At 35.9% G+C, this 27,102-nt stretch overlaps 2 protein-coding genes across 7 annotated transcripts in view; both read right to left on the bottom strand.

Moving 5' to 3' along the window:
- CEP135 (centrosomal protein 135) overlaps positions 1-10,150 on the bottom strand; it is a 32,205-nt gene extending 22,055 nt beyond the window's left edge. For 2 of the 5 annotated variants that reach the window (XM_042812688.1, XM_042812691.1), the window contains exons 1-8: positions 10,006-10,150; positions 8,153-8,306; positions 7,056-7,246; positions 6,585-6,752; positions 4,812-4,953; positions 3,150-3,234; positions 2,132-2,260; positions 317-532 (exon numbers count right to left, since the gene is read on the bottom strand). In XM_042812688.1, the coding sequence (XP_042668622.1) occupies positions 317-532; positions 2,132-2,260; positions 3,150-3,234; positions 4,812-4,953; positions 6,585-6,752; positions 7,056-7,246; positions 8,153-8,265 (1,044 nt within the window). In that variant the 5' untranslated portion in view covers positions 8,266-8,306; positions 10,006-10,150. The remainder of the gene's footprint in view (positions 1-316; positions 533-2,131; positions 2,261-3,149; positions 3,235-4,811; positions 4,954-6,584; positions 6,753-7,055; positions 7,247-8,152; positions 8,307-10,005) is intronic. The other 3 variants (XM_042812689.1, XM_042812693.1, XM_042812690.1) reach the window with 3 other exon arrangements.
- A 538-nt stretch (positions 10,151-10,688) lies between these two features.
- EXOC1 (exocyst complex component 1) overlaps positions 10,689-27,102 on the bottom strand; it is a 25,677-nt gene continuing 9,263 nt past the window's right edge. Inside the window, exons 9-19 of one of the 2 annotated variants that reach the window (XM_042812260.1) lie at positions 25,760-25,909; positions 24,347-24,452; positions 20,989-21,033; positions 19,640-19,803; positions 18,050-18,160; positions 17,516-17,592; positions 16,803-17,031; positions 15,450-15,633; positions 13,703-13,902; positions 12,087-12,281; positions 10,689-11,306 (exon numbers count right to left, since the gene is read on the bottom strand). In XM_042812260.1, coding sequence (XP_042668194.1) covers positions 11,154-11,306; positions 12,087-12,281; positions 13,703-13,902; positions 15,450-15,633; positions 16,803-17,031; positions 17,516-17,592; positions 18,050-18,160; positions 19,640-19,803; positions 20,989-21,033; positions 24,347-24,452; positions 25,760-25,909 — 1,614 coding nt within the window. In that variant the 3' untranslated portion in view covers positions 10,689-11,153. The remainder of the gene's footprint in view (positions 11,307-12,086; positions 12,282-13,702; positions 13,903-15,449; positions 15,634-16,802; positions 17,032-17,515; positions 17,593-18,049; positions 18,161-19,639; positions 19,804-20,988; positions 21,034-24,346; positions 24,453-25,759; positions 25,910-27,102) is intronic. The other variant, XM_042812261.1, reaches the window with a different exon arrangement.

The following is a 27,102-nucleotide window of genomic DNA, read 5'->3' as shown; positions in this document are numbered from 1 at the left end:
CTCCTCACTGTTGCAAACATCTATTACGTATCAACAGTATAAATAGCTCTGAATTTTGTTTTATACTGAGCTAACAGAAGAAAGAAGACAGACTGCTTCTTAACTGAATTCATCTCACCTAACACAGCAGTAAGACATAACTGCTGTAATTAATCTTTTAGTGAGAAATTCCGTATATGACTAAGTAAACCAGAAAAAATATTTTCAATGTTCCTTCAGGTATCCTGTTGCAGCTAAAAAAGCCAAAATTGAGGCAAATTAGAGAAATTTCACCTAAGAGCTTAGAAGATCCTACCTATAAAACACTAGTGATTACCTTTGCTTCTCCTATTTCTTTATCTGCAGTTTCAAGCACAATTTCCTTATGTCTCTCCAACTGCTGTGCCAAATGGTCTATTTCATTCAGTTCTTGACAGAGTTCTTCATTTTTATTGCTTAAGTGCACTACCTCACTAGTCACATTTTTTTTTGTGTCCAAGAGGTCTTGAATGCGATTTTCAAGTTCTTTGTTTGATTGCTGAAGATATTCAACCTAAAAGATATTTTTCATTACAACTTTAATATATATTATTTAATTAGGTAGCATATTTTAGAAGACAAGGAGGAGTGTCTGCTATCTCTATATCTCTATATTAAAAGTTATATCCTGTTAATAACGTCTAGACTTCCTGTTCTTAGAAAACAGTATCAACATGCAAAAATATTATTTTTAGAAATGTACATGGTGAAAGAATTCATTACTACACTGATCTTTACATAGGCTCAAAAATCCAAGGTTTATCCTGAAAACAAAGTACTGAAAAGCAGATATCTGTACAGAAACCTGCCTTGGGCACCAGTCCAGTAAACTCAGTGCACTCTGTGTTTCCCCAGATTTCACAAGACTTGAAGACAGTTCCTTCCATCTATCTATCCAGTATATTTGCTAGGCTCGGATTCACTGTTAATTCATTCACAGAAAAGGAAGCTTTACAGATCACATTCCCAAGATCTATATCTTGCTTTCAACACACCAGCATCTCAAACAAAACATTCCAGAAATCCTGTTCTAGACACACTGTTTTTACCATTATGCTATTCCATGCAAGTGTAGTTAAAAGAGGCAGAGTAGGAAGAAAAAAAAACATCTCAACCTATCAGAGGTGCTGCACTTCCATCTCCACATAACTTTTCTCAGTACTCCAGAAAGTTCAGTTTTAGGCACAGAACACAGTCTGGGTTTTTTCATGGTTGTAAATGCTACTATATAGAATCGATCCATTTACTGTCAGAGATTAAAAGTGGTAGATTGGCACTAAGCCTGAATAAATAGCCTTGATCTGCCTTATGCCCCAAATCTGCCTTATGCAGCTCTGAAAATATAGTATAGAAGCCTGGGCTCACTTTGTATAATCTTCAGCACAACTCACTAATTCCGGATCACTGAAAACAGCAGTACTGCTTCCAAGTCATAGCTCATACCATATTTTTGCATCACTGAACCTAAGCTAATGAGCTCTGCAGCCTGGCTCTCTGTGACCCTGTATATGACACACCATCAGTAACCAAATGGTAAATAGGTAGTATAAATTCAGAGATAGACTATACTTCATCTGTACTCCAGTCTGCCTTATACTAGATTCAGAAATCTGAGACCAATAATGTATACATGCTAATATGCACAGTAAACACAGCATCCTTATTCCTAAGCTTACTCTTTTCTTGCAAGTCTGTGTTGCAATAAAGGTGAGGACCATTGGAATTAAGAGAACTTCCCACTATCTGATGCGATTACCTGCAGACCTCTTGGTAAGTATATATACCAGAGTTCATTCCAAAGGCATAAATAGAATGTACACATATACATTTTTTAAATAAAATTAATTTCAAACTCAGTCAAAACACTGTATGCAGAAATTTCCTGAATAGTATACACAGATGTGCATACATTACATTCTTCACAAAAAACAGGCTGTCAAAAAATTTATTTAGACAAGAAACTCTACCACCTAAAAAACCAAGTTAAATTCGTTGATTTTTATCTAATACTGAAATTTCTTTTTGAAAGAAGATCTAAGAGTTGTTTGTGGATTGTTTTCTTTAATTGCTAGTATTTCTCATTTTGACTAATCAACAGCAATTCATTCATTACCTGCAAATTTAATTGAGCAATAAGTTTCTCATTACTTTTACTTCTTGATTCCAGAGATACAACTTCATGAGAACGACCACCATCCAATGCTAGCATTAGGCGTTCTATTTCTTTGTCTCTAAGCTCAACCTTTGAAGAAAAAAAACCTTCATCATCTTCCGTAGCATTTAACAGTACCTTTGTTCTGATATGCCCCTATGCAACGCTCAGTAAGAAGAGATGTCTCTAACAATTAAATTTTTAAATTTAGTATTCAATTTTCTTGAATTCCGCATTTTTCTGAACAAAGCAATTTCTCTGAAATGAAACTAAACAAATAAAATTTATGGGAGAGAAAAGAACCACCACCAACAAAATGAACAAGTCCTAGCAGATTATTTTCTTGGAGAGCAACCAAAGAATTTAATTCACCAAGATGTGACTGAAAAAATGATGTTGGGGTTGGGTCCCACTACTCCTCAGATATTGAAAGATCCATAAGATACAAACACCTGATGCAATTCCCTCATTTATACAGATTGTATTGCCTTTTCGATCCAATCTAATTAAAGAGCTGTAAGATCTGCTGTCCATGAATTAACCTCTGTAAAATAAAATGAAATATAACCAGTCCAAACAATAAAAAAATTATCCTAATGTACCCGTAGATCAAATTAATTTTAACCGGTGGATATTTCTACACTAAAAAAACCCTAAATGTACAAAAAATTGAGCTTATAATCATCAACTACAGTTTATTTAGTGTAACTTTTATGTAGACAAATCTATAAGCAAAGGAGGTGGGGTAGCATTTTAATATTGTTGCTGTCTTCAAAGCTACAAATTCAAAACAGCATAGAAGAAAGAAAGAATTAGAATAATTATATTTTATAACACCTACAATGGTTAAAATAAAAATAAAATAATAGTATTTTATAACACCTACAAGGTTAAAGTAAAAATAAAATTATAATCAAAGCTATTACAAATAATTAAAACAAAAAAAGAAAATAATATAGTGAAACAAATGTAAACATACCTGCTTGCTGTAATTCTTCTTTCCGTTTTCTGATATCTCTAGTTTTTCCTGTAACTGTGTCACTTCTGACTGAAGTTCTTGTATTCTGAAACATAGCAATATCCTGTTTATCTAGATTCATGAATGAGCCCTCCATGCACAATAATTCAATACTGTTATTTTCTCCTTGCTCTCGAACGGAAATATTTCACCAAAAAGAAACTTGCTGATACAAAATATTAATATAGAAGCTATTGTTTGAGATACTGTGGCAGGCCAATCTTGCCTGGCTGTCAGACCCTCACTTATCCTCTCACTCCATCTCCTGAAAAAGACAGTGGGATAAAGACCTGAGGAAGATTAATTTGTTAACAATTGAGTAGGATGATAAGAAACACAGATAAGAAACAAAGACAACTCAAGACCATCTTCCACCCACCTCCATTTCCTAGGCTCAACCTCATCCCTTCATTCCCCACTATTCTACCTCCTGTCCTCAAGAAGTTGCCCCCCACAGCCAACTCCTCTAGCTTTATTGTTCAGCATGTCACCAAAGGGTATGGGATATCCCTTTGGCCAGTCTGGATCAGCTGTCTTAGTGCTGTCCCCTCCCAGCTCCTCACTGGCAGGACAGCACAGGAAGCTGATACGTCCTTGGCTCTGTGTAAGCACTGCTTAATAACAACTAAAACAATGGTGTTACCAACACTGTTCTCATCCTAAATCCAGAAGACAGCACCATACTAGTGACTAGGATGAAAATTCATTCCATCCCAGCAAAAAACAGGACATTGTTCTTTAAAAACTATTTCACCATGAATCCTTTCCAAGGGCTACAGTCCATATATAACAGACAGCTGCAGCATGGGTGCCCCACTTCTCACCCACTTCTCATAAAATCCACCCTAGTATGGGCTCTTCTCCATGGGCCACAGGTCCTGCCAGGAGCCTGTTCCAGTGTGGCTTTTCTTTCCACAGACTGCAGCCTCCTTCAGAGTACATCCACTTGTTCAGGTGTTTTCTCATTCCTCCCTCTAATAGCTGCTTGCTTTTTTTTTTTTTAACTTGTTCTCAAGTATGCTTTCGCTGAAGGACCATTAGTTTGGCTGATGGGCTCAGCTCTGGCTATTGGTGGGCTCATTTTGGAACCAGTTCAGGGCAGCTGTGTCTGGCACAGGACAGCCCTTGATCTCCTCTCACAAAGGCCACCCCTGCAGCTTCCTCACTAACAAAACCTTAACAAGTAAATCCACTTGCAGGCATACTCAGAGTAAGAAAAATTTTATTGAACCTTTTGTAATGTAGGTTTCCAAGCCAAAAATAGTATTACATAAGTGAGAATATGCCAGCCTTCCACTATAAACACAAAAGATCAGTTTCCCCCTGCACAAAATTATGTCTGTTTTTTTTTCAGAATCCCTTACTTAACATTCAGCGCAAGAGTAAATCCTATATAGAAATCATAACATAAATCCTTTAAGGATATAAGTAGCATATTAAGTATCATTGCAATTTCAACAGAAGCAGCAAGGTCAATCACCAAGTAAAATCCTATTTAAGAACTATAAAGTTCTCAAAACATCATGAAACCTTTTTCCTCAGGCAAATTTGAAAGGCAGAAGGAGGTGCTGAAGTCACAGCAGCAGATATTTAATGCCTAACATTGAAAATTCTTTAGATTACCGATTATCAGCCACCTGAAGAAGGTCTGCAATGTAGGGGTCCTCTGGCTGAGGCACTGGGTAGGCACTAACAGCTGATGGTGGGACAGGCTGGTCTATCTGCATGCGTTGACGCCTGAATGGGATGTTTCTTTTTCTGCCACCTGAAAAAGCCCCAAGTCAAACAGCTATTTATGTGATGTTAAAGCAAGAGGGTCTTTGCCTTTTGTACAAAGTGCGATTCAATATTTATCCCACTGCTTCTGAACTGACACAAAGCATCATTTTAATCTGAGTGAAGTTAATAATCTGTTCAACCCAGACATCATTCCTGCAGATAGCATTGGTTTTGCAGAAGTTCAGTTTTAAAATAAGGAAATATGTGAAATCTAGTACAAGTCATTTGCTCCAGTGCTTAAGTCTCAAAACAGTCTAGAGGTTGAACCTGCTGAAGCTGTAACTGATTTACCTTCCTTCCAGCTTAAACACTATCTAAATGCATTAAGAGTCCTTAATAATAATGGCACAAATAAAGCCTTTGCCTCTTTGAAAAAAACAAATGTGCATTCAGCAACAGAGAGAGAAAACAATACAGAAAACAGGAGAATTAAGGAGCAAAGGACAGGAGCAGATTTACCAGCAAAAGAAAGGACACAGAAGCAGCGGTTATTTGGCCCTGTTCCCCTAGCAGTTAATGAAAACAACTAACAAAGCTAAGGTAAAAGATCACAAAAAACATTTTGCTTTCAAATTTAAGAGCCATTTCATGACTAGCTTAAACTTCTGTGACGTTTACAAGTAATCCTTTTCCTTCTATCCTACTATCATTTGTATCATAAACACATAGAGCAAAGTAGGTTATTTGGTTGCATAGTAGCATTATATTTAAAGAAAGCAAAACATTTTACAGAGGGAAAAATTACTCTCCATCAAACAAATATGTATGTGAAGTTTTTGATGCTATAGTATGGAAAAATCTTGTAAGAGTGGTGGACAAGTAGTTAAGTATGAGGGAAGAGAGACAAAAGTGTAACAGCATTTTTGAAGCAAAAAACATAGAATATAGAAAGGTATGAAAAAGTATGATTTTTATTTTCACCCCACTACATTATTTCCCTCAGGTGCCAAAAAGATGGGTAAGATCAAATGACTTTGAAGGAAAGAATTAATTTTACAGTACACTTCCCGTTATCACCCTTAATTTGAAGCAAAAGGAAGAAAAATTGAAAAAATGGGAGAAGTAATTAACCCAACAGTAATATCCTCAGCATCTTAAGTTAGTAAGAAAAAAAATACCTTTTAAAGGTGTAAGCTTTCAGAGGGTTGGACTATTTGTCTGCAGACATATTTTGCACCTTGCTACTTTTTGATCTTGGTTAATAAAAATCTGAATTACTCACTTACATAGCATCAGTTAGCTATCAAAACACTCAAGTATATATTAGAAAAAATGGAGTAGGTTAGGAGTAGCATTAAAAGATGGAAATAAAAACCATTGAGCAACAGTGCCTTTCAGCCATGCTTTAACTTAATAAAGCCTTTAACTCTAATGAATTCAAGTTTGTATACAAATTGGTCCACAGCACAACTGATGAAATTTCTTGCACACAGAGAGGAAGACTGAATTCAGAGCCCAAAGTTTCAAAAGTTAATGTCATTCTATTAGACAGTGTTATTTTACTTCAGTAATTTCTCTTCCTATATGGAAAAAATATATGTATATTCTGAAGAGCCAAAAAAAGAAAGAAAAAAAAAAAAGCCAAGAGAAATATTACCTGGGATTATTTTCACTCACCAGGAGTTTGCACAACCGCTTGCAGATTCTTCTCTTGAAGCTGCTGAATTTTTTCAGTCTTGGCTTTGCTCTCCTTTTCCAGCAGTTTAATTTTATGCACATACTGGTTATTCAGGAATTTCAAGTCAACTGCTTCATTTTCAACACTCCTTAAGCTGGCTTTCAAGTCTTCAAGGGAGAGAAAAAGCAATTTTATTTTTTTTATTCACTAAAGTAGGTATGCAAGTGATGCTTATATTCTTTTTCCACAACATAAAGTTTCCGAATACCCACTGGTAAGTTTACATATGTACACATAAGCACTAATACATTTCTTTTAATTACAAAAGGAATATCCTCACATGAGCTTTAATTAAAGGCACCAAAATTAACGACAACTTACAAGTAGAACTACAGATAAATGATTCTGCAGATTTGTCCACACTTTTGACGCAAAAGAATTTTGAAGAAGTCTCACAACTTTTATATTACCTTTAATATGACAATCAGATTGCTCTTTCAGCTTTAATATTTCCAAATGCAGCTCATTATTTTCCCTGGTAAGTTTTGCATTCTCAGTTTTATACGGTTCTATAATAGCATCATAATTGCTGCATTCTTTTTCGATTTTTCCAGCAGATAACTTTGCACTGCGCAGGCTCTCTGTTGTATGAACAAGGTCACTAGAATCAAGGGCCAACAGACAAGATCACAACGTTATCAGCCTTTAAACCGTTGCTTCAAATATTTATTAAAACCTTAGAAACAAAACCAGACCATGTTAAATGTAGAACACATAAGTTGCAAGAAAAACAAAGAGAACATTAATGTAAGAAAAAAGCAAAGACAAAAATCATTTGCTTAAAAAAAGTATATAGGAAAGGACTGGACAAATATACAAAATAAAGGTATGGAGAAATTCACAACTAATAATTCAATAAACTCTATTCTATCTGCATTAGACATTAGCTATTTCTAGAACCAATTTTTTTTTTGCATGTTTAGTCAGATATAACTAGATGAATATGGAAATTATTATGTTCCTATTGCATCAAAGCCATGAAACATCAGAAACGTTAAGAAGGTGATAAAAAAGTTTGTTCTTCTATTATTATCCTGTGCAACACCAAAGACAGCAAACTTGAACTTCTCCAAATGGAATAACAAACAAGGGAGTTGTGAATATTTTATGCTCAGGTATAGTAGAGAGAATGGGGATTATTATACAACCAGCTATAAGTGCGTCTTCTAATTATCAGCAGCAACTGCTTTGGCTAATTGATAAGGTTAGAAAACTGAATTTTCCCTTGATTGCTGATCCTTAGAGACTATCTTAACAATATAACCAATTTAAAATAAATCTTAAGATGTTCTTACAGCTTAGGCAAAACCACTTGACTTCATCATATGCTGAAACCAAATGTTAGCCTTGAAATAAGATTGTTTGAAAATAATCTTTAGGCTCTTTTCTCTCACATTAAAAAAAAATAAAATAAAAATCAAACAATACCTACTACACGAATACAACGTTGTTTTATTTTTTATTTATTTATTTATTTTTAATCAATAAAGAATCTCTTTTGGAATACCTAAAAAGCTTTTCCACCAAAGGTAAACTCTCCACTCCCAAGGGCTGCCGGTAGCCCAGCTGATCCAGACGTTTCCTGAGGTTAACAAACTTCCTCTCTGCTGCTGTCGTCATTGTAAGTGCAGCCTTTGTAAAACTGAGGGAAGAAAGGACACCTGCAAAATATCGTCTGTTACGGCACTCCTCCCTTACAGAACAATAGACACAGAACCTAGTAATGGAAAAGTAATTTACTGTATAATACATAAGCATATTCTGAAAATTTAGGTAAACTAAAACAGAATCATAAGGCAACCAAAAAGTTTTCAGCATATTTGCATGTATTTTTTTAAATATTTGCCTTGCCAATTAATTGTTTATCACTGAGCATTTCCTAACATCAGAAAGCATTCAATGCCAGGTTGGATGGGGAGTGTGATCTAGTGGGTGGCAACCCTGCATATAAGGGGGTTGAACTGTGTGAACCTTCAGGTCCCTTCCAACATAAGTCATTCCATGAGTTTTAAGAGTATAAACACATGAGTTTTCTTTCTAGACCTGCATTGTGAAAAGATCTCTCCATAAAGATGACAAAGAAGTAGATTCTGATTTCTTGAATCAGCCATCAGGGTAGCGCCCTTCATAATCCAGACTGTTCCAAAAAAAAAAAAAAGAAACCTGTACACTTTTTATCTTTCATATCTAAATCTTGTTTTTAGAATTTACAAGGCAGTACTTATATTTCTACAATAATGTTAAGCATTCTTGAATTAGGAACAGCAGTGATTGTGTTACTGTACCAAGATCTTGTCTCACAGATCCATCTTACTAAAGAAGTAAGGTGATAACTCTTAATCCCATCTTCTCCTTAAGAACTAGATGAGTTAAAAAAATTAATTGGATTTGTTCATCAGGCTTGATTTAAGAGCATACGTTTTGGAAAGAAAAAGGATTTTTCTACTAGTTCCTTGAGAGAGTTTCACAGTGATGGCAAGAACAAAACTGCTTTACAACAAGTAAGGGAGTAAAGCTTTTCTACAGCAACCGTGCTTGTTTGTGCTCCAGTATAACCAAGAAGTGGATACAGGATCTTGTTAAATCATTGAAACCAACATTTAAGCGAGATTCAATTCCTAAATGTGGTCTAGGATTAAGAGATGACGAGAACTTTTAGGATGAATCACTGCCACGCCTTTCTCCTTCCTCAAGATTGAGAAATTCCTATCAATTCATTATTACCACCTTAATTAAACAGGAGAAAATATTATCTGACATTGCCTAGAGCCACATCTGATAACAAAATTAGTCCAAGAAATGAGTTATGTAATTTGTGCTGTAGGTCCAAAAGATGGAGTTAAAACAACCAGAAGAGCTGTGGGTTGTTGCTTCAGAATGCTTACCAGACGCTGGATTCTTTAAGGACAATAATCTTTGTACAATCTTGCGCACAGGAGAATGGAATTGGAAAGACATTACAGTAGTCTGCAGTAGTTGCAGAGCCAGCCCTTACAGATAACCACAGCACAAATCTCACATCCTAAGCTCTAGCAACAGGCCTTGAGTTTATCACGTCACAAAGCCTTCAATAACCTCTCCATCAGGAAAACAGGGTTTTCTGGAGATACAAAACGCATGTAAGAACGGCAGCGCAGCTTCATTACAGCCTGAGCTCAACCCAATCAGCATCCCGCGCCTCCGACAGCGACCACGTTTACAAACACAAAAAGCACGAGCTTCAGGATCAGGCCGCCGCGCGACGAGGCACCAGGCCGTGTAAGCGCACAGCGCACACGAACAGCGCGCGGCCACCGGCCCGCTCTGCGCCCACCTGCCCCGCCCTTCCTCCTCGCCGGCCTCCCTCCGGCTCAGCCTTACCGACACGCTGCTGAAGGTAAATTCTTCCAGGGCAAACCACAGAGGAGACGCCGAGACGTGTCACCTAGGCATCGGCAGAGCCCGGAGGGAACGAGAGCCCAGCGGCAGCCGGGTTAATCCGCGCTCCCCGCGGTCAGAGCGCATCGGCAGCGGCCGGTTTTGCGGCAGGAGCCCCGGCCCGGCCCGGCCCCGCCGCCGGTTTGAAAATGGCGCGCGGCGAAGCAACCACTTCCGCCCCGTCACCACAGCAACGCGGCACGCGCCGCCGGCCCAGCCAACAGCTGCCCGCGCCTGCCGCCCCGCCCCGCCTCTTGTCGCACGACCGGCATCCCTCGCGCTTGGGAGCGGGGCGGGAGGTGGGAGCGGAGGCGGCTCCGCCTTGAGGGGCCTGGCTGCGCTTACAGGCTTCGTCATGCGCTGCCCGGGCTGGGCTGGGGGAACTTCTGCTGCGCATAACCCCGCCCTCCCTGCTGCTTAACAAGGCTTAGCGGGGCTTATAGTGATGCTACATCACGCCTGCTAAAAGGAAGGAAGCACTTGAGAAATAGAGCGGCGCTCCGTCAGTACCCAGGGACATCACCCCAGAAGCAGCTCTGCATTGCCGCCTGCCTGAAATAACACGCCTCAGAGACATAAAGAATGCGATGAACAGATTTTAATTGAGAATGACGGCCACCCTCACATCTCAGAACATGAATTCATATTCCCACTGCTTATGTTCCACAACCATACTTTCTGGAACAAGGATGGGAAGAGATGTGGCAGTCTTTAATGCTTGTGTAATCTCCAAGATGCAAAGTACTAGTAGAGATGGTAGTACCCTTTTGTGTACTACACACGTAGTGCTTGCTGCTTTTAGCAAAAGAGGGGTTATAAATAAAAGTATCTGAACATTAGGGGAGGGGAAAAATGTATACAAAGTGTTTCACGGAATTAATGCTTTCAAACACAGTGCATAGAAGAGCAACAAATGACCAAAGGTTTCACTTTGCCCCGAACAACATTTGAAGCGTATACATACTGAACAGTTAGCTATACACACATACTGAAATACACCTTATAAAAAAAAAAAAACAGCATCTATAGTGTTTGATTCCCTTATCATACAGGCACAGACTTTGCTAGCTTCTCTGTCCCTTTATAGAACCTTAATGAGATTGTGCAATACTGGAGCAGTAGTCTAAAATATCCTGTATAGTGAATTCCATAGTAATTCCTGATCCAGGATAGCAGCGAGCTATCAGCCCTTCAAAGTGCTTGTACTGTCGTATGAACTCATCTTGCATTGAATGCCACACAACCTGCCAACAAAAGCAAATTTTAGGAAATGACAACTGGTACAGCATACTAAATGTGAACTACAGGACACATTAGCTCATTAATTTATTCCCAGTTAAGGTGACATGAAAACTAAAGCTTGTCAAAAACAAAGTTCAGTAAAGTGAGCTACTGCATTAAAAATTCTCAAAGTTTCTTACCTATCAAGTTTCTTAAAGATCATTAATATTCACATCACTCCTACCAAGTGTATTACAAAGCAGAAAAAAAAAGAGGTCAGTCTTGAAGAGGCTGCTTCAAGGAAAGCAACCCAAACCAGACCTGCATTCGTATTCACACTCTTAAAAGCTGTTAAGGCACACTTAACTTGTCATTACAACAGGAAGAAAGTTTACATAATATAATACAAGATCTAAATAATACACTATCAGAAAAAGTCTAGCTGAACTATATTCTACTGCAGTGTACGAGCCAAATTTCATGCTAAATTAATGGCTCATTTCAGTCTAGTTCCTTCTATTTCCATCTTATTTTGAAGAATAGAGATCACTCACTAATGGACAGATAAGGAATCATAAAGGGATTTTCTTTCAGAGATCTATTACCATACCTGAAACCAATCTGTTATGATAAATACAATCAGAAAAGGATTATTAAAAACAAACAAACCGCCACAAAACAGTTCAAAATTCAGGGGTTTTCAGAATTTTGCTGAAGCTATCTCCCAGGATACGCATACAAAAAAAAAAAATAAAGACCTTTCTGCAAACATACAAGAGATTTTAAGCCATGAATTAGTTTACCTGAAGTAAGTTTTCTTCTTCACAGAGATGTTTATCTACCTTCTTGTAAAGATTATCCAGTCCTTTCTTGACTTCTTTGCCAGGATACTCCTTTATAACTTTACGAAGCTCTTGTTTATTAAAAGCCAGTTGATAGCTTACTTCTTCTTCTCGTATACCTTGGGCCACGCGAGCTTCAACACCTTCAAAAAAATGCTAACAAACAATAATACTATTAATGTTTGTCATAAATACAAACTAATAAACTGCAAAAATTCTGGTCAAACTGCATCTTCAACAAAAATGTGGGGAATGCACAACAGTTGTTCTTTTTAACATAAGTTGTGCTGATCCATATACATTAAGGAACAGCAAACCAATGCAGTACTAAGTAAGTAATAAGGTAAAACTGAAATTCATAATCTACAGAAGCAGTCAAGCTTTCAGTTACCACCTCGTAACTAATACTGAACCAGCCTCAAACTCCTCAGTTTGTGAGACCACAGGTTAGGAAAGCATTGGATCTTTCAGATAAACTGACAAAGCATTTAAATTGGAAATTTTCTTCTTAAATCATAATTATACAAGAGCAGTATTGGTTCATTATTGCCCTCTTTTCTCAAGATTCCTCACCATGTTGATCAACATAAAAAAAATGGAAAGAAATATGCTTATGAATGTGCACGTAGCACTGTAACATCATTTGAAGCATTGCACTGACTCTGGACAGGATGGAATTAATTTTCTTCACAGCAGCCTTATGATGCTGTGCCTTGGACTTGTGGCTAAAACAGCGTCAATAACACCACAGCATTCTGCTATAGCATAAGAGTGCTTGCACTGCATTCAGACTTTCCACACACATCCTGTCTTCCTCTTGCCTCCTCCACAGTAGACTGGCATTGGGCAAGAAGCTGGGAAGGGACACAGCTGGGGCAGCTGAGAAGCCGGCCTAAGTGTATTCTCTAGCATGTAACATAATGATCAGAAATAAAAAGTGCAGCTAGAGGAAGTGGAGCAACTGCTTGTCCTCAAGGGTGGCTGTTGTTCAGAGTCAGGTCAACCTACAGAAAGTTAGAAGTGGTAATAAGCATCTTAATTTTCAAGAAAAGAATACATCTTACACTATTCTGACAATAAATGGCTGTAAGCTGTGAAAGCCTGGAGTCCTGCTTATTGAAAAAGCAATTGAAAAATGGAAAACAGAGCAGAACAAGATTAAGTTGAATGCATAGCTCAACTTAGGACATATGGAAATTTCCTAGAACTTTTCTTACAGTTATATGAATCAGAAAGGACAGTAATAGTCTCTGCAGTTGAGGTGGGGGAGATGATTCCAAAGCTCCCAACTGCTCTTCAAGGTAACAGCTGTGGATGAAAACTAGATTTTTCATGGCAAAGTACAGTGCTGACTACACAAGTAATTGTGTATTAAATAAACAGTTTTGAGGAAGGAAAAAAGTGAGGGGAAAAGTAGAGCACTTTAGGCAGCCATGCTTGAGTCTAAAATAGACAGGGATTATGGTAGATGCAGTGATAAATAGACTGGACATTGCAAACTAACCATGTAAGAAAAAGTTATATACGTACTTTTAAATTGTGTAGAGTAGTATATAGCTAGACTGAAGTATACTTACATTTAATTTCTCAAGAGGCTGTCCAAGTGAGTAGACTACATAAGATTGAAGATGTTCAGTGTATTTCAGTTTGGCTTCTTTTTTCTCAGCTTCAAGACAAGAAATTTTCAACCGAGAAAGTGTTGCAAAAATATGATGGAAATTCTCCATCATTACCACATCCCTGGGTGTTTTCTGGCTTTCATTAGCTACTTTTTCAACTGAAAGATAAGGGAAACAAAATATTTAGAACTCACAGAGGACAACCAAATTCAGAAAAACATAACTGATGAGCAGAGAAAAAAAATATATGGAATTTTATCACAGTGATAAAAACCACAGTGTGGTTTTGTTTTGTTTTTTACTTTTTGCAATTTTTAATTCTATGTGAAGTACTACATTTTTCTGACTTGTTTCAACATTACTTGTGAATTAACTACCATGCTGCATTAAACATACTGCTTGCATTAAATTTGCGTATCATTTTGATATTGTTTTATCTCCATTACTTATTTCTATCCCTTATACTCCCTCCATCATAAATACTTGTTGAAGTTCATGCTGTACTAGTGAAATTTTTTTTCTAAGTTCAACTGAAATTCTTTTAAATCTCTTAAAATATACTTCCCTGAATTCTTCCTAGTAGTAATTCTACGTGTATGTTTTGTGTATGGTTTGACTATTAGTGTCTACCTAGTTTCATCACTTGAACAGTAAATTCTGAAATACTGAATAGTTGGCTACAATCAATGTTTTTAAAATTCACTGTCCTACCAACTTCTACTATGAACTGTAGTCCATTATATTGTGCAATGACACATCTTCACAACCTCCTAATGTGTTCAGAACTCCTGTGCTACAGTTTCCTCAAACAAGCTTTATTGCTAGAACTTCCCTCTTCCTTAGCTTCCCTCTGAAAAAAGAGGTAAGTCTCAGTGGTTGGAAAGCACTATAGGCAGAGTTGTCTCAAGGTATGTACACAAATCAGTGTGGAGGTGTCTCCCTGTTGCTTAAAAGGTAAGTACAATGTTTCTGGGGTTTAAATTTCTATTACTTCAGCTTTTTCTTTTTTTTCTTTTTTTTTTTTTTTTTTCTTTTTTGTTAATAACAAAATAAATGAATAAAAACAGGAGAACAAAACTGTTCTGGTTTACCAGATCAGAGTTGGGAAAACAGGGAGGGATAAGAGAGACCTTCTACTGTGTCAGGCTAGGACACAAAGGACCTCAACTGCGATGAAATGGTCAAATTCCTAGCCAGAACACAAGGCTACATAAGGACTGAACAGTACAGCATTAGATCCAAATGACAGGGATTCCACCCTATCTCATCTTCTCATTTAAGCTATGCTGATGAAGAAAAGCCAGAAAACCACTTCAGTCTGGGCCAGTAGTATTGCAGTTATTTCCCCTCTACTTCCCGAGTCCTGAACCACTCCCCCTGTCATAATCAAAAGTTACTTTACAGGTATGTGTTAAAGGAAATATCTATGGTTTGCTGGTTTGCTTTTAAAGATTACATTTTATCAAAATGTTTCACCTTACTTCTGTAAATTAGAGCTGGGGTTTTTTTGTGGTGGTTTTTTTTTTTGGTTTTTTGTTTGTTTGTTTGTTGTTGTTTTTTTTTTTTTTAAATCAGTACAATGCTGGTCATGTGCTTTACAGCACAGATTCTTTAAAAAACCCAAAATATTATCAATTAAATGGAGCACAATATACCTATGTAGGAGGAATGAATTTAGTAAATATCACCAAATGAGAAGACCTACCGCTGATAAAAACAGCTCGAATAAGTTTTATGTATGCTTTATCCAGATCTCCTCGTCGTTCTGCATTTTTGAAAATTGACTCAGCAAGGGCTGCAAACTCTTCAAATTCAGCAACAAATGGAAGGATCCCAACTTTACTTTTCTTTGAGATTTTTACTTCATCCATCTGTTTCATTTGATTGCTCTAAAATTGAAAGGAAAGAAACACAAAAATCAGACTCTACAATACAACTCCAGACCATATATTAACTAGTAAGACAAAAAAATGAATATATCAAAAGTAACATATTTAATCAGGGAGATCATTTTATCTTTTAATTACAGCATCTACTGTTTTTTCTTTTTAATCTTCACAGATTTGTTAAAAGTAAAAACTGTGAAGAAAGGTAAGTAAGATCTTACAGCTTTTATATTCCTCTGCTTGCTTATTTAGCATTAAGAAAAAAAAACTACAAAAACGAATCCACAACTTATCCACCAGAAGCAATTAACAAGTGACAATTAAGACTTCCATTCCACAACTTCACTTTTTAGAATCAACCCAGCAAACAATTCATTTTGCCATAGAAAGCCTCTTTAATCTTCTGTTGAAATTTTATTTCTCAGTATAAGCTAAAAAACAAACAAACAAAAAAACAGCTTCAAAGTACCTCAAGCATTGCTCTGACAATAAATGATCAGTGTTGCCACACTGGCCTGGACTCAAATTACACTTACAGTAATAAAAACAAAAGCAACAGTCACACAAACAAGAATCTGTACTAAGGTTGCCTTATTAACAATAGCAAATTTCCTTGGTGGCAGAAGCTGGCAAATCTTTTGGCAGTAGGAATGAAATCTTAATGTTTAACAAAACTCTGTGTTTTGTTTAATGATAAAAAATACCTGAACACATGGACTAGCTGTCTATTCAGCGTATTATAAAGATTTTAATTTTCCCTTAAGTCTGTGAGGTTTTTTTTTAGCTTTTTTTCCTCCCGCCCGGGGGTGAATGTAAAAAAGCCAGAGCACTATTATTTTTACTTGATCAACTTCAGTAAAAGTTCTAAACTACTACAAGAGTCAGCTAGCTCACAGAATTAAAATTTTGAGAACAAGAGGATGTATTTCTTAAAAATAGCTCATTATTCAAGAAAACTGGAATGGAGTGGGAAGAGAGAAACAACTGCTAGTTAATTTCTTTTTTTTTTTCAATAAAAAAAAGTTTGGCCAATATAATACCAACAAAGACACTCATTTTCACTTCAAATTAAAGCAAAAAGTCCTAACTATAAAATCCTGAAATCAAATTGAAAAGGAGTGGACTTTCTATAATAGTACAGTTAGCCTAAATAGCAAAACTAAAGAACTTACAATGCATTTATCAAAGTTCCTTTTCACAGTCACCAAAACATTTCCAAGAGTTGTGCTGAGAAAGGAAGCTGGGTCCACATTTTGTGCAGTCCATACGTGATGGCTCATCTTAACTAACATATAGAGGGAATTAAAGCTATCTATTTTGTCCCCCAGTGCTATAAGATTGTTCAGCTCAGGTTCAATACAACGAAATATTTTTGTCATCATTTGTCGAATCATGTCCTTCCTAGGAAAAATATATAAGAAAAATATTAGTCAGACAGTTTACTGGATTATTTGAAGTGTTCTTTGATACACGTTTTAGGATAAATTTATTGCTTGTAACAAGTCTCATTTGCAACCAGCACGTCTCATGATTTTCAGAAAGCTGTCTCACTGTAAAAATCAACAGTCATAGGTATGAAATATTCCAACAAAACATCTTCTATGTGAAAGCTGCCACACACTTAAATTCAGAATTTTGCTAAGCATATTTTATATATTATGGAGTCTAGTTTCACTTTGCAGCTATGTATTTATTATATTGTAGACAGAAACTTTCATCCTGCACACAGGATTTTTTTTTATATATTTGCTGTTGCATTAATGTGACTACTTACAAATTTAGAGTTCACCATTCATTTTCACTAAAAGGGAACAATTTGTTATAGAATGTTATAATCAAATAAATTCACACGTAGACTTAAAGAATAAACAGCATCAGCACATACTCAGATGACACTGTCTGTGGAACACCAGACATGTATGAACGAGATAAATTTCCTCCATCCATTTCCTCTGTTTCATTCTGTAAGAACAAGGAGTATATGTATAGGAAGTTGAAAGTTCGTCTCAAATTCTGTATTGAACTGACAAGCATGTCTAATGAAAGCAATAAAATTATCAGCTTTTTTATTTTCCCCCCAAAGTAAATACAATGGTTGGCGTGGTTCTGGTATAAGATCTCCAGTCACGTTCTCCAGCACTATGTGCAATTACTCCCCATTGCCTTCCTGCATAATATCACAATTCAGCATATTTAGTGTGAACTTACAGGGAAATTGGGCCATGGCAAAAGAAACATGCCAGTTTCTTAAATAACTTTTGTAATGACAGCCAAAACCCAAAGACTGCTAGTAGAGAAGAAACTACTCATCACTCAGAATCACTTAGCCAGATAAATTCTAAAGTTAACTTTTAAATGGGTCTCTTATGAGACTTGCTCAGTATTTTTAAGTTCTGCCACTGAAGAAAGAGAGTCATACCGTTGTTGTTCCTGAGACATTCTGATGTTGCTGTAGTTTGAAAAATTTACTTATGAAGTCCTGTTCGGCCAGACATAGGGGCTCCAGTTCACTTAATACTTGCTCAAAAATCTAAAGAAATCAAATACTTTAATCAACACATTGACTAATTTAAGCTGTTACAAATACTATGTTTAATTATTATTACATATTATTTATTTTTTTTTACTGCTTATCTTCAGTAAGTGTTAAAAGGCCAATTTTCACCTAATAAAAATGCAAACAGTTGCAAACAGTTCAGAGCTTCTATCACTAAGAGTGCTACCTGCATCTTAAGGTTATTCCCCTTCCTATTTTGAATGGATGAGAGGGAATAACCAGTACTTTTCCACAACTGAAAGTTTCTTAGCCTAAGGACAGACTTTTGTGCTGTAGTGAACACCTTAGAATTTTAACAAGCAATAAGTTCTGCCACCATTTTTTGTCCCCATTTGCTAAGATGACAAAAAGTAAAAATCTCTCACTGAAGAAAACAAGTAGAAGGTAACTGTTGTGTAGAAAAAGTTGGTATCTAACTGCTACAGAAACTAATAGCAGGTCTTGTGTGCTGAAATAAGAATATTCATTGTGATTATGTTCATTGTAAAATGAAGCACTATCTTGGAAGTAATTAATCTTAACTAGTATGAGCTACTGAAATTCTCAGGTGTTAGACATATGTCCAGTCTATAGTGTTTACTTAACATAAGTATTTCTCCATAAATATTTAAGGATCAAGATATACAATAATTCACACAAGTAAATCCAATGGTAAATCTCTTCTGGAAATTCAGCTAAAAAAGGTAAATGAAAAAATCACTATGTTTGCTCAATAGCTTGCAACTCTGTATATATCCACATTCACATTTTCCCAAAGGGTGAGAAAAAGTCATAACACTTGTACAGGACTATTTAAAAAAAAAACAAAAAACTATTACTTTAATTCTAGAAAAAAATGCTGCTACCTGTTGTCCTCATTTATATTTAAAAACATTAAACGCTTACAATATTTCCTTCCAGATGGAAAAAAGAACAAGGATTTGAAGAGTGAGAGAAAAAAAAAAAAAGAATTTTTATTAAAAAAAATATATATATAAAGAATCTCTCTTTCAGAATGAGTACTCTTCCTTCCCTTCCCCCTCATGCTGAGGTGTTAATTCCACTAAGTGAGTTTTGTGACTTCAAAAGGGTCAGGAAAATAAAAATTATAATAACAATGAAAAAATAGATGCTGAGGACACAATAGATGTGCTGAAGATACTCCAAGAACAATAAAGTGTAGTTGGTTAAAGCTGAAAACTGACAATGACCTTCCTGTGATATCAGTATAAATAAGACTTCAGGACCATGCTCAGGTCCTGGCTAAACTGCCAAAATGGAGCAGAACTCCTAAACACTTGTAGAGAAACACTTGAGAGAAAGTCAAAGAATCAGTTGAGTTCCTATTTGCTTAAAAATGCACACTGACCCAGTTCAAAAAACATGTACTTTTTTTTAAATAACTGAGATGGATATGGAACACAGTTCTAATACACAGGTAAGTAGAATTCCTATGCAACATTTTTGCTTTACCTTATCAAATTTTGTTCTATCAGCTACATCAAGATCAGAAGCAGACATGTTTCCCATGTCCAACAGTGAGGATGACTGAGACCTACGATTTCCTGAACTCTGAACAGAAAGCTTATTTAGGCTAGAAGTGGATCCAGTCAATTTTCCAGAGCTTCCATGAAGACCTGTTAAATAAAAAAACCATGAAAGAGAGATGCAAAGGTAGAATAAAATCCTCAAGAGCAGGTTCATTACCAAATGTAGGACTACTAGCAACTTCTGATCTTCTATGTTAAAAACATCCAACAACTCACTTTATTCTAGACTGAAAATGCTCTTCCTATAAATAAGTTATTTTCTCACTATAAAGTAAGTGAAATGCTTCAGCAAGTTTTAAAGTTTACTACAATTCAGACATCTAATCCCACATTGTAAATTATGAAAGAGGTATAACAGGATTTTTCTAACAGATACAGAAGTCAAATACAGGAATACTAGGGTATTGTCCTTGAAAGCTGGGAAGCAAAGATCAGTTATGATCTTTGTGAATGTCTACTTTGGACAAAGCTGCCATAAGAATAATATTTTATTCAAAAGAGGGGAAGAAATAAAAATCAAAAGTTTTACAGGCACTTTCCACTTTTAACTTTTTTTTTTTTTTTTCTTTTTTTTTTTTGCTATATAGCTATTTTGTCTGACCTACAATCCCAGACGAACTTTGCTGTTACACTGATGCTACTCCCTATGAGCAAAACTAGTGTTCAGACATTTCTCCCTGGTATTCTAGAGCTTTCCCTTGGGTGAGGTGCATTTTGTTCTTGATGTCTGAAGTTTTCTGAAATGCTGAAACAGGATGAAGAAAGCCAGTAACAAAAACAATGCAAAACAAACAAATAACAACAAACACAAAACCACAAGAAGTCATCAATATTTGACTCAAATGTAAACTTCTCATACCTCAACCGTAAAGAAGCTTGAAAGCAATCCTGCACATTTCATTTAATTGCCATATTAGCATCTTGACATGACTTTCCTGCTCTAGGGGTATGTGCAAATTTATATATTCAATAGAAGCTGAAAGAGTCTGAAACTAAGACAACCTCTTGGGCATAAACACTTCTTTTAGATCACTTACTAGCATGGGGAAAGTAAGAGACACAACCTTTACATGCAATACTTCTCTATTTCTATCTTGGGCAATCCTGGCTGCCCTTAATTTTTGCCTTGCAAAAACCAGGATTCTGCTAATGCTTATTTCATACAGAACAGAATGCTCTAGCACTTGGTAGGCTTCCCATGATGCAGCACTACATCTTTACATTGACACACATGCACTGACAATACCAACTAATGCAACTAGTCATACTCACTCTCAGTTTCCTGTTTGACAGCACTTTCTTTTCGAGGCAGTGTAGCTGGGATGGATTAGGTTGCAAGCATCAAAGACAAAGACAAGTTAAAATGCAGTTTGCACAAACCATGCACAAGATGCAAGTTAAGCTCTAACTGGAAAGAAACATGCAAAGAACTATAAGCAGCAAGTAACTACATGGCAAACACATTTAGTTGGAGAGGTACTATCCTAGAAATTGAGAATCTAAGCTACATGGAAAACAATACACTTTAGTTATTAAATTTTTTCCTATACAGTATATTTAAATACATATTGCTAAAAATATTAAGTTCTCCCAAATTGAGAAGTTTACTGAATTAGGGATTTATATGTAAGAGTACATATTGCAAAAGACTCAGTTTTCATGATCAATCATCATACTGATACCAGACAAATAAATTTAAATGCATTTACGCGGTTTTGTACTGAGTCAGAAATAATTTTCCAGCTCTTCAATTTAAAAAAATAAAATAAGAACAAAAACACAGTACTGCAAAAACCATTTGTATATGAGGTAGGACTGGTTAACTAGTTCTGCTGTTAGCAAATCAGAGTGCTTACATTGAGAATACATCTCTGTATTCATGCCACATCAAAAACTGATGACTTCAAATTTGAAGAGGATGAAAACAGTGTAATATACTAAAAATAGCAAGTTTTTGGTTTTTTTTCTAGTTTATGCCAAATAAAACACTTCCCTCAGGTGAAATTCAAGAAGAAATTAACAGTAAGTGGGCATTGCAAAAATTTCCTCACACCTGTAGAGAATCCCTAACAAGTAAAAGGCATTTGCATACATACACTAAAAGCAGTATGTAGTATTAGGAAGATTTTGATGAGGATGGATCCCCGAAATGGAGCAGCCAACAGAACCTACTGTGATAGAATGAGCAACAAACACGTCTTAAATAACAGATGTTCTCAAGTAGCCAACACCATTGACAATTTCAATGTCAAAATCAAAGTTAATTCCAATCTAGTTTTTAAATCTTGGGTTTGGGGCAGTTTTTGAATAAAGAAGTGTAGGTTACATATATTTATCTTATGCACATGCCATGCATTTGTCCCTTTTCTTCATTGTCCCCAGTTTCCAAATGCATGGGACCATATGACAGAACATGAAGAACCTATAGGCAAAAATCAGGCCCAGGACAATCAGAGGCATCATACTAGCTTTTCAGAAGCCACGTAATGTAAATGTATAACAATAGTAGCACATTTACCCACACTTGATTTTGTGGTATTAAGGTATCAAAGTCTTGGCTTCATCAGAATAAAAAAGACTATTTAAGGCAAGTGTGAATGCTCATGACTCAGATTATTATTATTTTTCCCATAAAAATGCAGACAAAGAACCTTGCATTAGCACAGAATGCCAGAATTCTCCCAGCATCCCCACTGCATTTGAGGGATTCAAAGAGTAGTGCTATCCCCAAAGCACAGAAAAAAAAAAAAAAAAGAAGGAACACACACCAACACAGCTTGGAAACAGGTCATCCTCAGTGTCTGAGTACAACTGGAGCATTAAACACCTACACTACTTCTTAAAAGTTTGCTAATAAGTATAGCAGATATATAGATATATTTTGAATTAATGCACAACCAGTAGCATTGCAATCATTATATTCAACACGGAATGTTTTGAAATTACACATCATTATAAGCTGTTACAAACTAAATACACAACTTGATATTTAGATAAAGTGAAATCGTATTCATTTAACAGCTTTTCAAACACAGATAAATTGCTTTTCCATCTTTGCAAGTGATACCAATAAAAGCACTATCAGTTCCGAGGAGTGAAGCTTTATTGGTCTAATACGTTACCAAATTAGCTTCTTGCCCCAAGCACATGGCCACTGCTAGCCATTTTAATAGCATAATTTCCATTCATAGCATTACAATTCCTGGAGAGTCTCCACTTTTAGTTTTGGCTTTGCGATTGGTGCCTACCAGTTTTCACAGGACTGCATACTTGGGCCAAGTTTTCTATATGAGTCAGTCTCCAGCAAAACTCAAACAAGCAGACAGCTTTGTATGACTGAAAACGTTACATTACAAAAGAAATCAAACCAAGAGAACTGGTTAAAATATCCTTTGCTACTCTCTTCCTAGACTATTCTGTGCAAAGTTCAAACGTGCTTGAAATGTGCACAAACATATAACAGAAGGCTTCTCAAATGCAGCTCTTGCACTGGTGAATTGAAGGACCTCTTTCTCCAAAATGCCAGATCACAACATTCACAGACATCAGGGATGTAACTGCTACAAAAACCATTTCATCACAAACACAGATCACAAATGAAGTGCTAGGATACAATGTTTTAAAAGTCAATTTATACTAGGTTATATTTATAGAAGTGTTCAGTTCTACTAGTAAGATAGCTTTACAGGCTTTAGAAATTCAACTGTTCTGACAGTGTCACATCATGGCACCGCTTGTCCTCCATGTCCAATAGCTCGCCAAGACTAATCCTTCCAGCTGCCCACTCCCCCTTACTCAAAGCCTCACCACTATCCCCCTTCCGTACTCTCATTACTTTCCTCTGTTCTCCAACATCAGCAGAACCCAAAGTAGGCTTGAAATAACTTATTAGTTCAAGCAGCACTTCACTTTTGAATTCAGAGCTTGGAAACAGGCAAACTGTGACATATATAAATATCTTCAACATTTTGAACCTGTGCATTTGAAAATACAGTATAGCCAATTATATATATTTCTATGCTGCTGTTGCTACTTACTCAGTTTTGTTTTAAAGCTTCACTTCTATACTCATACTAGATGCTTTACTTTATGAGGAACACATACTCCTTTAAACAGGAAGACCTACAAGTTACTAAGTATGGAATCTATGACTACATAGCAAATCTCACACAAGTTTGTTCATGTAGAATCAACATTAAAAATAGCTTCTTCAAAATCTACCTGAAGTCTTAATAAAAGCAGAATAGCAGAAGAAACATATATAAACACACGTGCTGCTCAGTCTTTCCTTAACTCCAAAAGCTGATTTTCCAAATTTGTTACAGTAATGAAATAGGATAGTTACAGTAATAAAACTGAGTGATAATTTATTAAAAACTTGGGTGTAAATTTAAAATTTGAGAAATATTATTTCTTATCCTTCCAACTTGCTCCATTTCATAATAATTCAGTTGTAATTCTTTGGCCTTGGGGAAGCTAGAAAAATATCAATCATATTTCTTACCCAACTTTCATCTTGCAACAAGTGAACAATTTAGACCATCATAAAATTGCCCCAAGATGTTACAATGAGTATTTTCTAAGTAAATAATAAAAATCAAAGAAAGATATATGCCTCCTAGAAGCTTACCAAACTTTTTTCCTTCTTTGGTTGTGCCTGTCATCTTGATCTTGGCAACTTCAAAGAAATCTTTTATTTCCCTTTCATATAGACGTGATAAATAATCCATGTAATTCTTAAATGAAAAATGTAAAATTAGTTAACAGGAATATATACTTGCTTGTTTTGATTACAGTTAAATAGATCTTAAAATAAAACATAACTGTGTGATTGTAAGTTCTACTGAATAACTATTGACTGTTTTGGACCTTACAGATATACTAACACGGCCCCAGAAACAACTACTGCTCCTCTGCAAGGAACCACTTATAATGTGATACATACAAGCAGGATTACATGTGGAAATTATGGAATTTAATTCAAGAGTAGAATGGGGGTGGAATTTGGCTCCACTGTTCACAGTCTCAATATAGGATGCCACTCCTAAACAGCTTCCTTTGCCCTCCTTAATTACACCTTCAGCACAAAAACAAAAGACCCGAAAAACTTCAGGATACGCAAGCTGTGTGTCCTTACTGTAAGACTCAAAGAATTCCAAATTTATGTTTGTAACACTGCCAAAAAAAAAAAAAAAAAAATCTTGAATTTTAAGACAACAATTGGCACAATAACTGTAATGAGTTTGAAAGTTTTCTGTTGTTTAGATTGTTTGGTACAAAGGTTATAATTTCTTATTCACAGACAAATAAGACCCAATATGTTTTTCTCCTATTTACTTCAGAATTTTGTTAGCATATATAATACATAAAAACATCCTAACTTTTTTATTTTTTAAGAAGTCCATAAAGATGTCAGTCACCTATTTAACAGCTTCCTTAAACTGAAGCTAAAAGAACAACTACTTAAAAGATTCTAGTCCGACTTAAATCTTCTAGCACTGAAATTTCAAGAATGACAGTACTTCAATAAAAGAATGCTCATTCTGCTAAGGAACAACTTTCCACCGATGTCTACCTAAACACATTTTCCACATCATCTGATTTTTACGCAAGATAGTCAACAATTACACATACACAAAGCTAAGATGTTTCTATTTGATCTGCTTTACAAGAAACCTCTGATGTTTTTGATAGTCAAATGAAATGAAGAGAATAAGGTCTGTTAAGATAAAATGTCAAAAGGTGAACAAGCACATCAACATGAAAACATCTTAGTTATTTATCTTACTAGATTGTAAAATGATAAACTTGCTTTACACAAAAGTTAGTGTCAAATGATACTTCATAGCATCTTGGGAAAAAAAAAATACAGGATACAACAAATATCAAACATGACATTTCTTATTCCAAAGAGAAACAAGAGAACAGTGAATGTAGCATGAAGGAATATTAAAAGAGTACACACATAGTCACAGATAATTCATTTAAATTTCAAAACAGTCTACTATGTAAATTCTGTAGCATTAATGAACACTTCACATACCTTTGTTAACCCTTCATATTTTCCATAATCTGTGTTCTTGAGCCACTCCATGAGTTTTGCATAGCGAAGCAAATCTCTATGAAATGGGTGGTGATTGGGTAATGTCAATTCTACAGAGTGCTGGGCAAGAGTAGAACTCTGATCGTGACCCTTAAAGAGAAAGTATTACAGTAATTCTAGAAGCACAATGCAGATGTAATATAGAGGTTCAAAAACTCAAAGACAGCATCCCGTTCAGAGAAACAGAAGACTAAAATGTTAGGGCTGCTCTGAAAGTAATGCCTCCTATTTTATTCTGTTGGCCCATAACATCAGAGGCAGTATCAGTGGTATGACTATAGAAAGTTGAACCTTCCTGCCAGTATTCTATTGTATGTTATTGCCACGTGACAGATGGCAGCAGAGGGGCAGGCTTACAAAACAGCATCTGACATGGAAGTACATATGAAGCAAAGGTGTGCCACTGAATTCCTCCATTTGGAAAAAATGGCATCCACTGACATTCCTAGATGCTTGCTGAACATTTATAGAGATGAAACAGTGTGAACACAGTGAACTGAGTGGTGCATTTCAGTAGTAGTGACAGCAACAGCAGGTCACCTCCACTGGTGCACAAGCATAGCATGCAGGCTCTCATTGGAGAGAACACATAGCAAATGATGGTGCCTATTTTGAAAAATAGTGTTTTGTAGCTGAGATCTTGCTCTTTGTATCTGCTGTAGTTTTCATAGTAACAAATAGGCACTCATTTTGAAGCTTTGTATCTTGCATAGAAAAAAAAAGTCAGACTCAGACTGAAAAGATGCCAAAAATAATACAAACACTGGAGTGTGGCAGGTAATGCATCTTCACAAGCTTGTTCTTCGTAAGGCTCTTGCTGTTTACAGCTTTGCATTAAGGGCAAATCAGTTGGGTGGGGGTTTTTTTTTTGCACAAGAATTTGAGGTACACCTCAGTGGAGATTTAGTGACAAGAACTCAACTGTTTTTGAAAAAAAGTAAAAACTAAGATAATTACATTTCTGTAAGAATTACAAAAATAAAAACACAACAATCCTGTAGTTACTTCTTAAGTCTTTTTCCATATGCTGCAAGACGTTTCAAGTTCCTAGCCAAGAGGTGACTGAAATTTTCTTTAGTACTTTTTTTTTTAAAAAATACATATTTTAAACAAATAATGCAACTCTTCATATGCTAAAGTATTCTGCTTAGATGTTTCAAAACCACAGGACTGAGAAATAGCTACAGTCTGTTCATCAGATTAACAGAACAAAATTTTTTTTTATGAAAATAGAAAAAAATTGTTTCATCCGCAACAATTGAATCCATGCCTCTGAACAAGGT

The sequence above is a fragment of the Centrocercus urophasianus genome, unplaced genomic scaffold, assembly GCF_019232065.1.
Source record: "Centrocercus urophasianus isolate 14NV4802_14NV808 unplaced genomic scaffold, USGS_Curo_1.0 seq_13, whole genome shotgun sequence".
Lineage (NCBI taxonomy): Eukaryota > Metazoa > Chordata > Aves > Galliformes > Phasianidae > Centrocercus > Centrocercus urophasianus.
The sequence above is the reverse complement of the archived record's forward strand: the minus strand, read 5'-3'. Positions and strand labels throughout refer to the sequence as shown.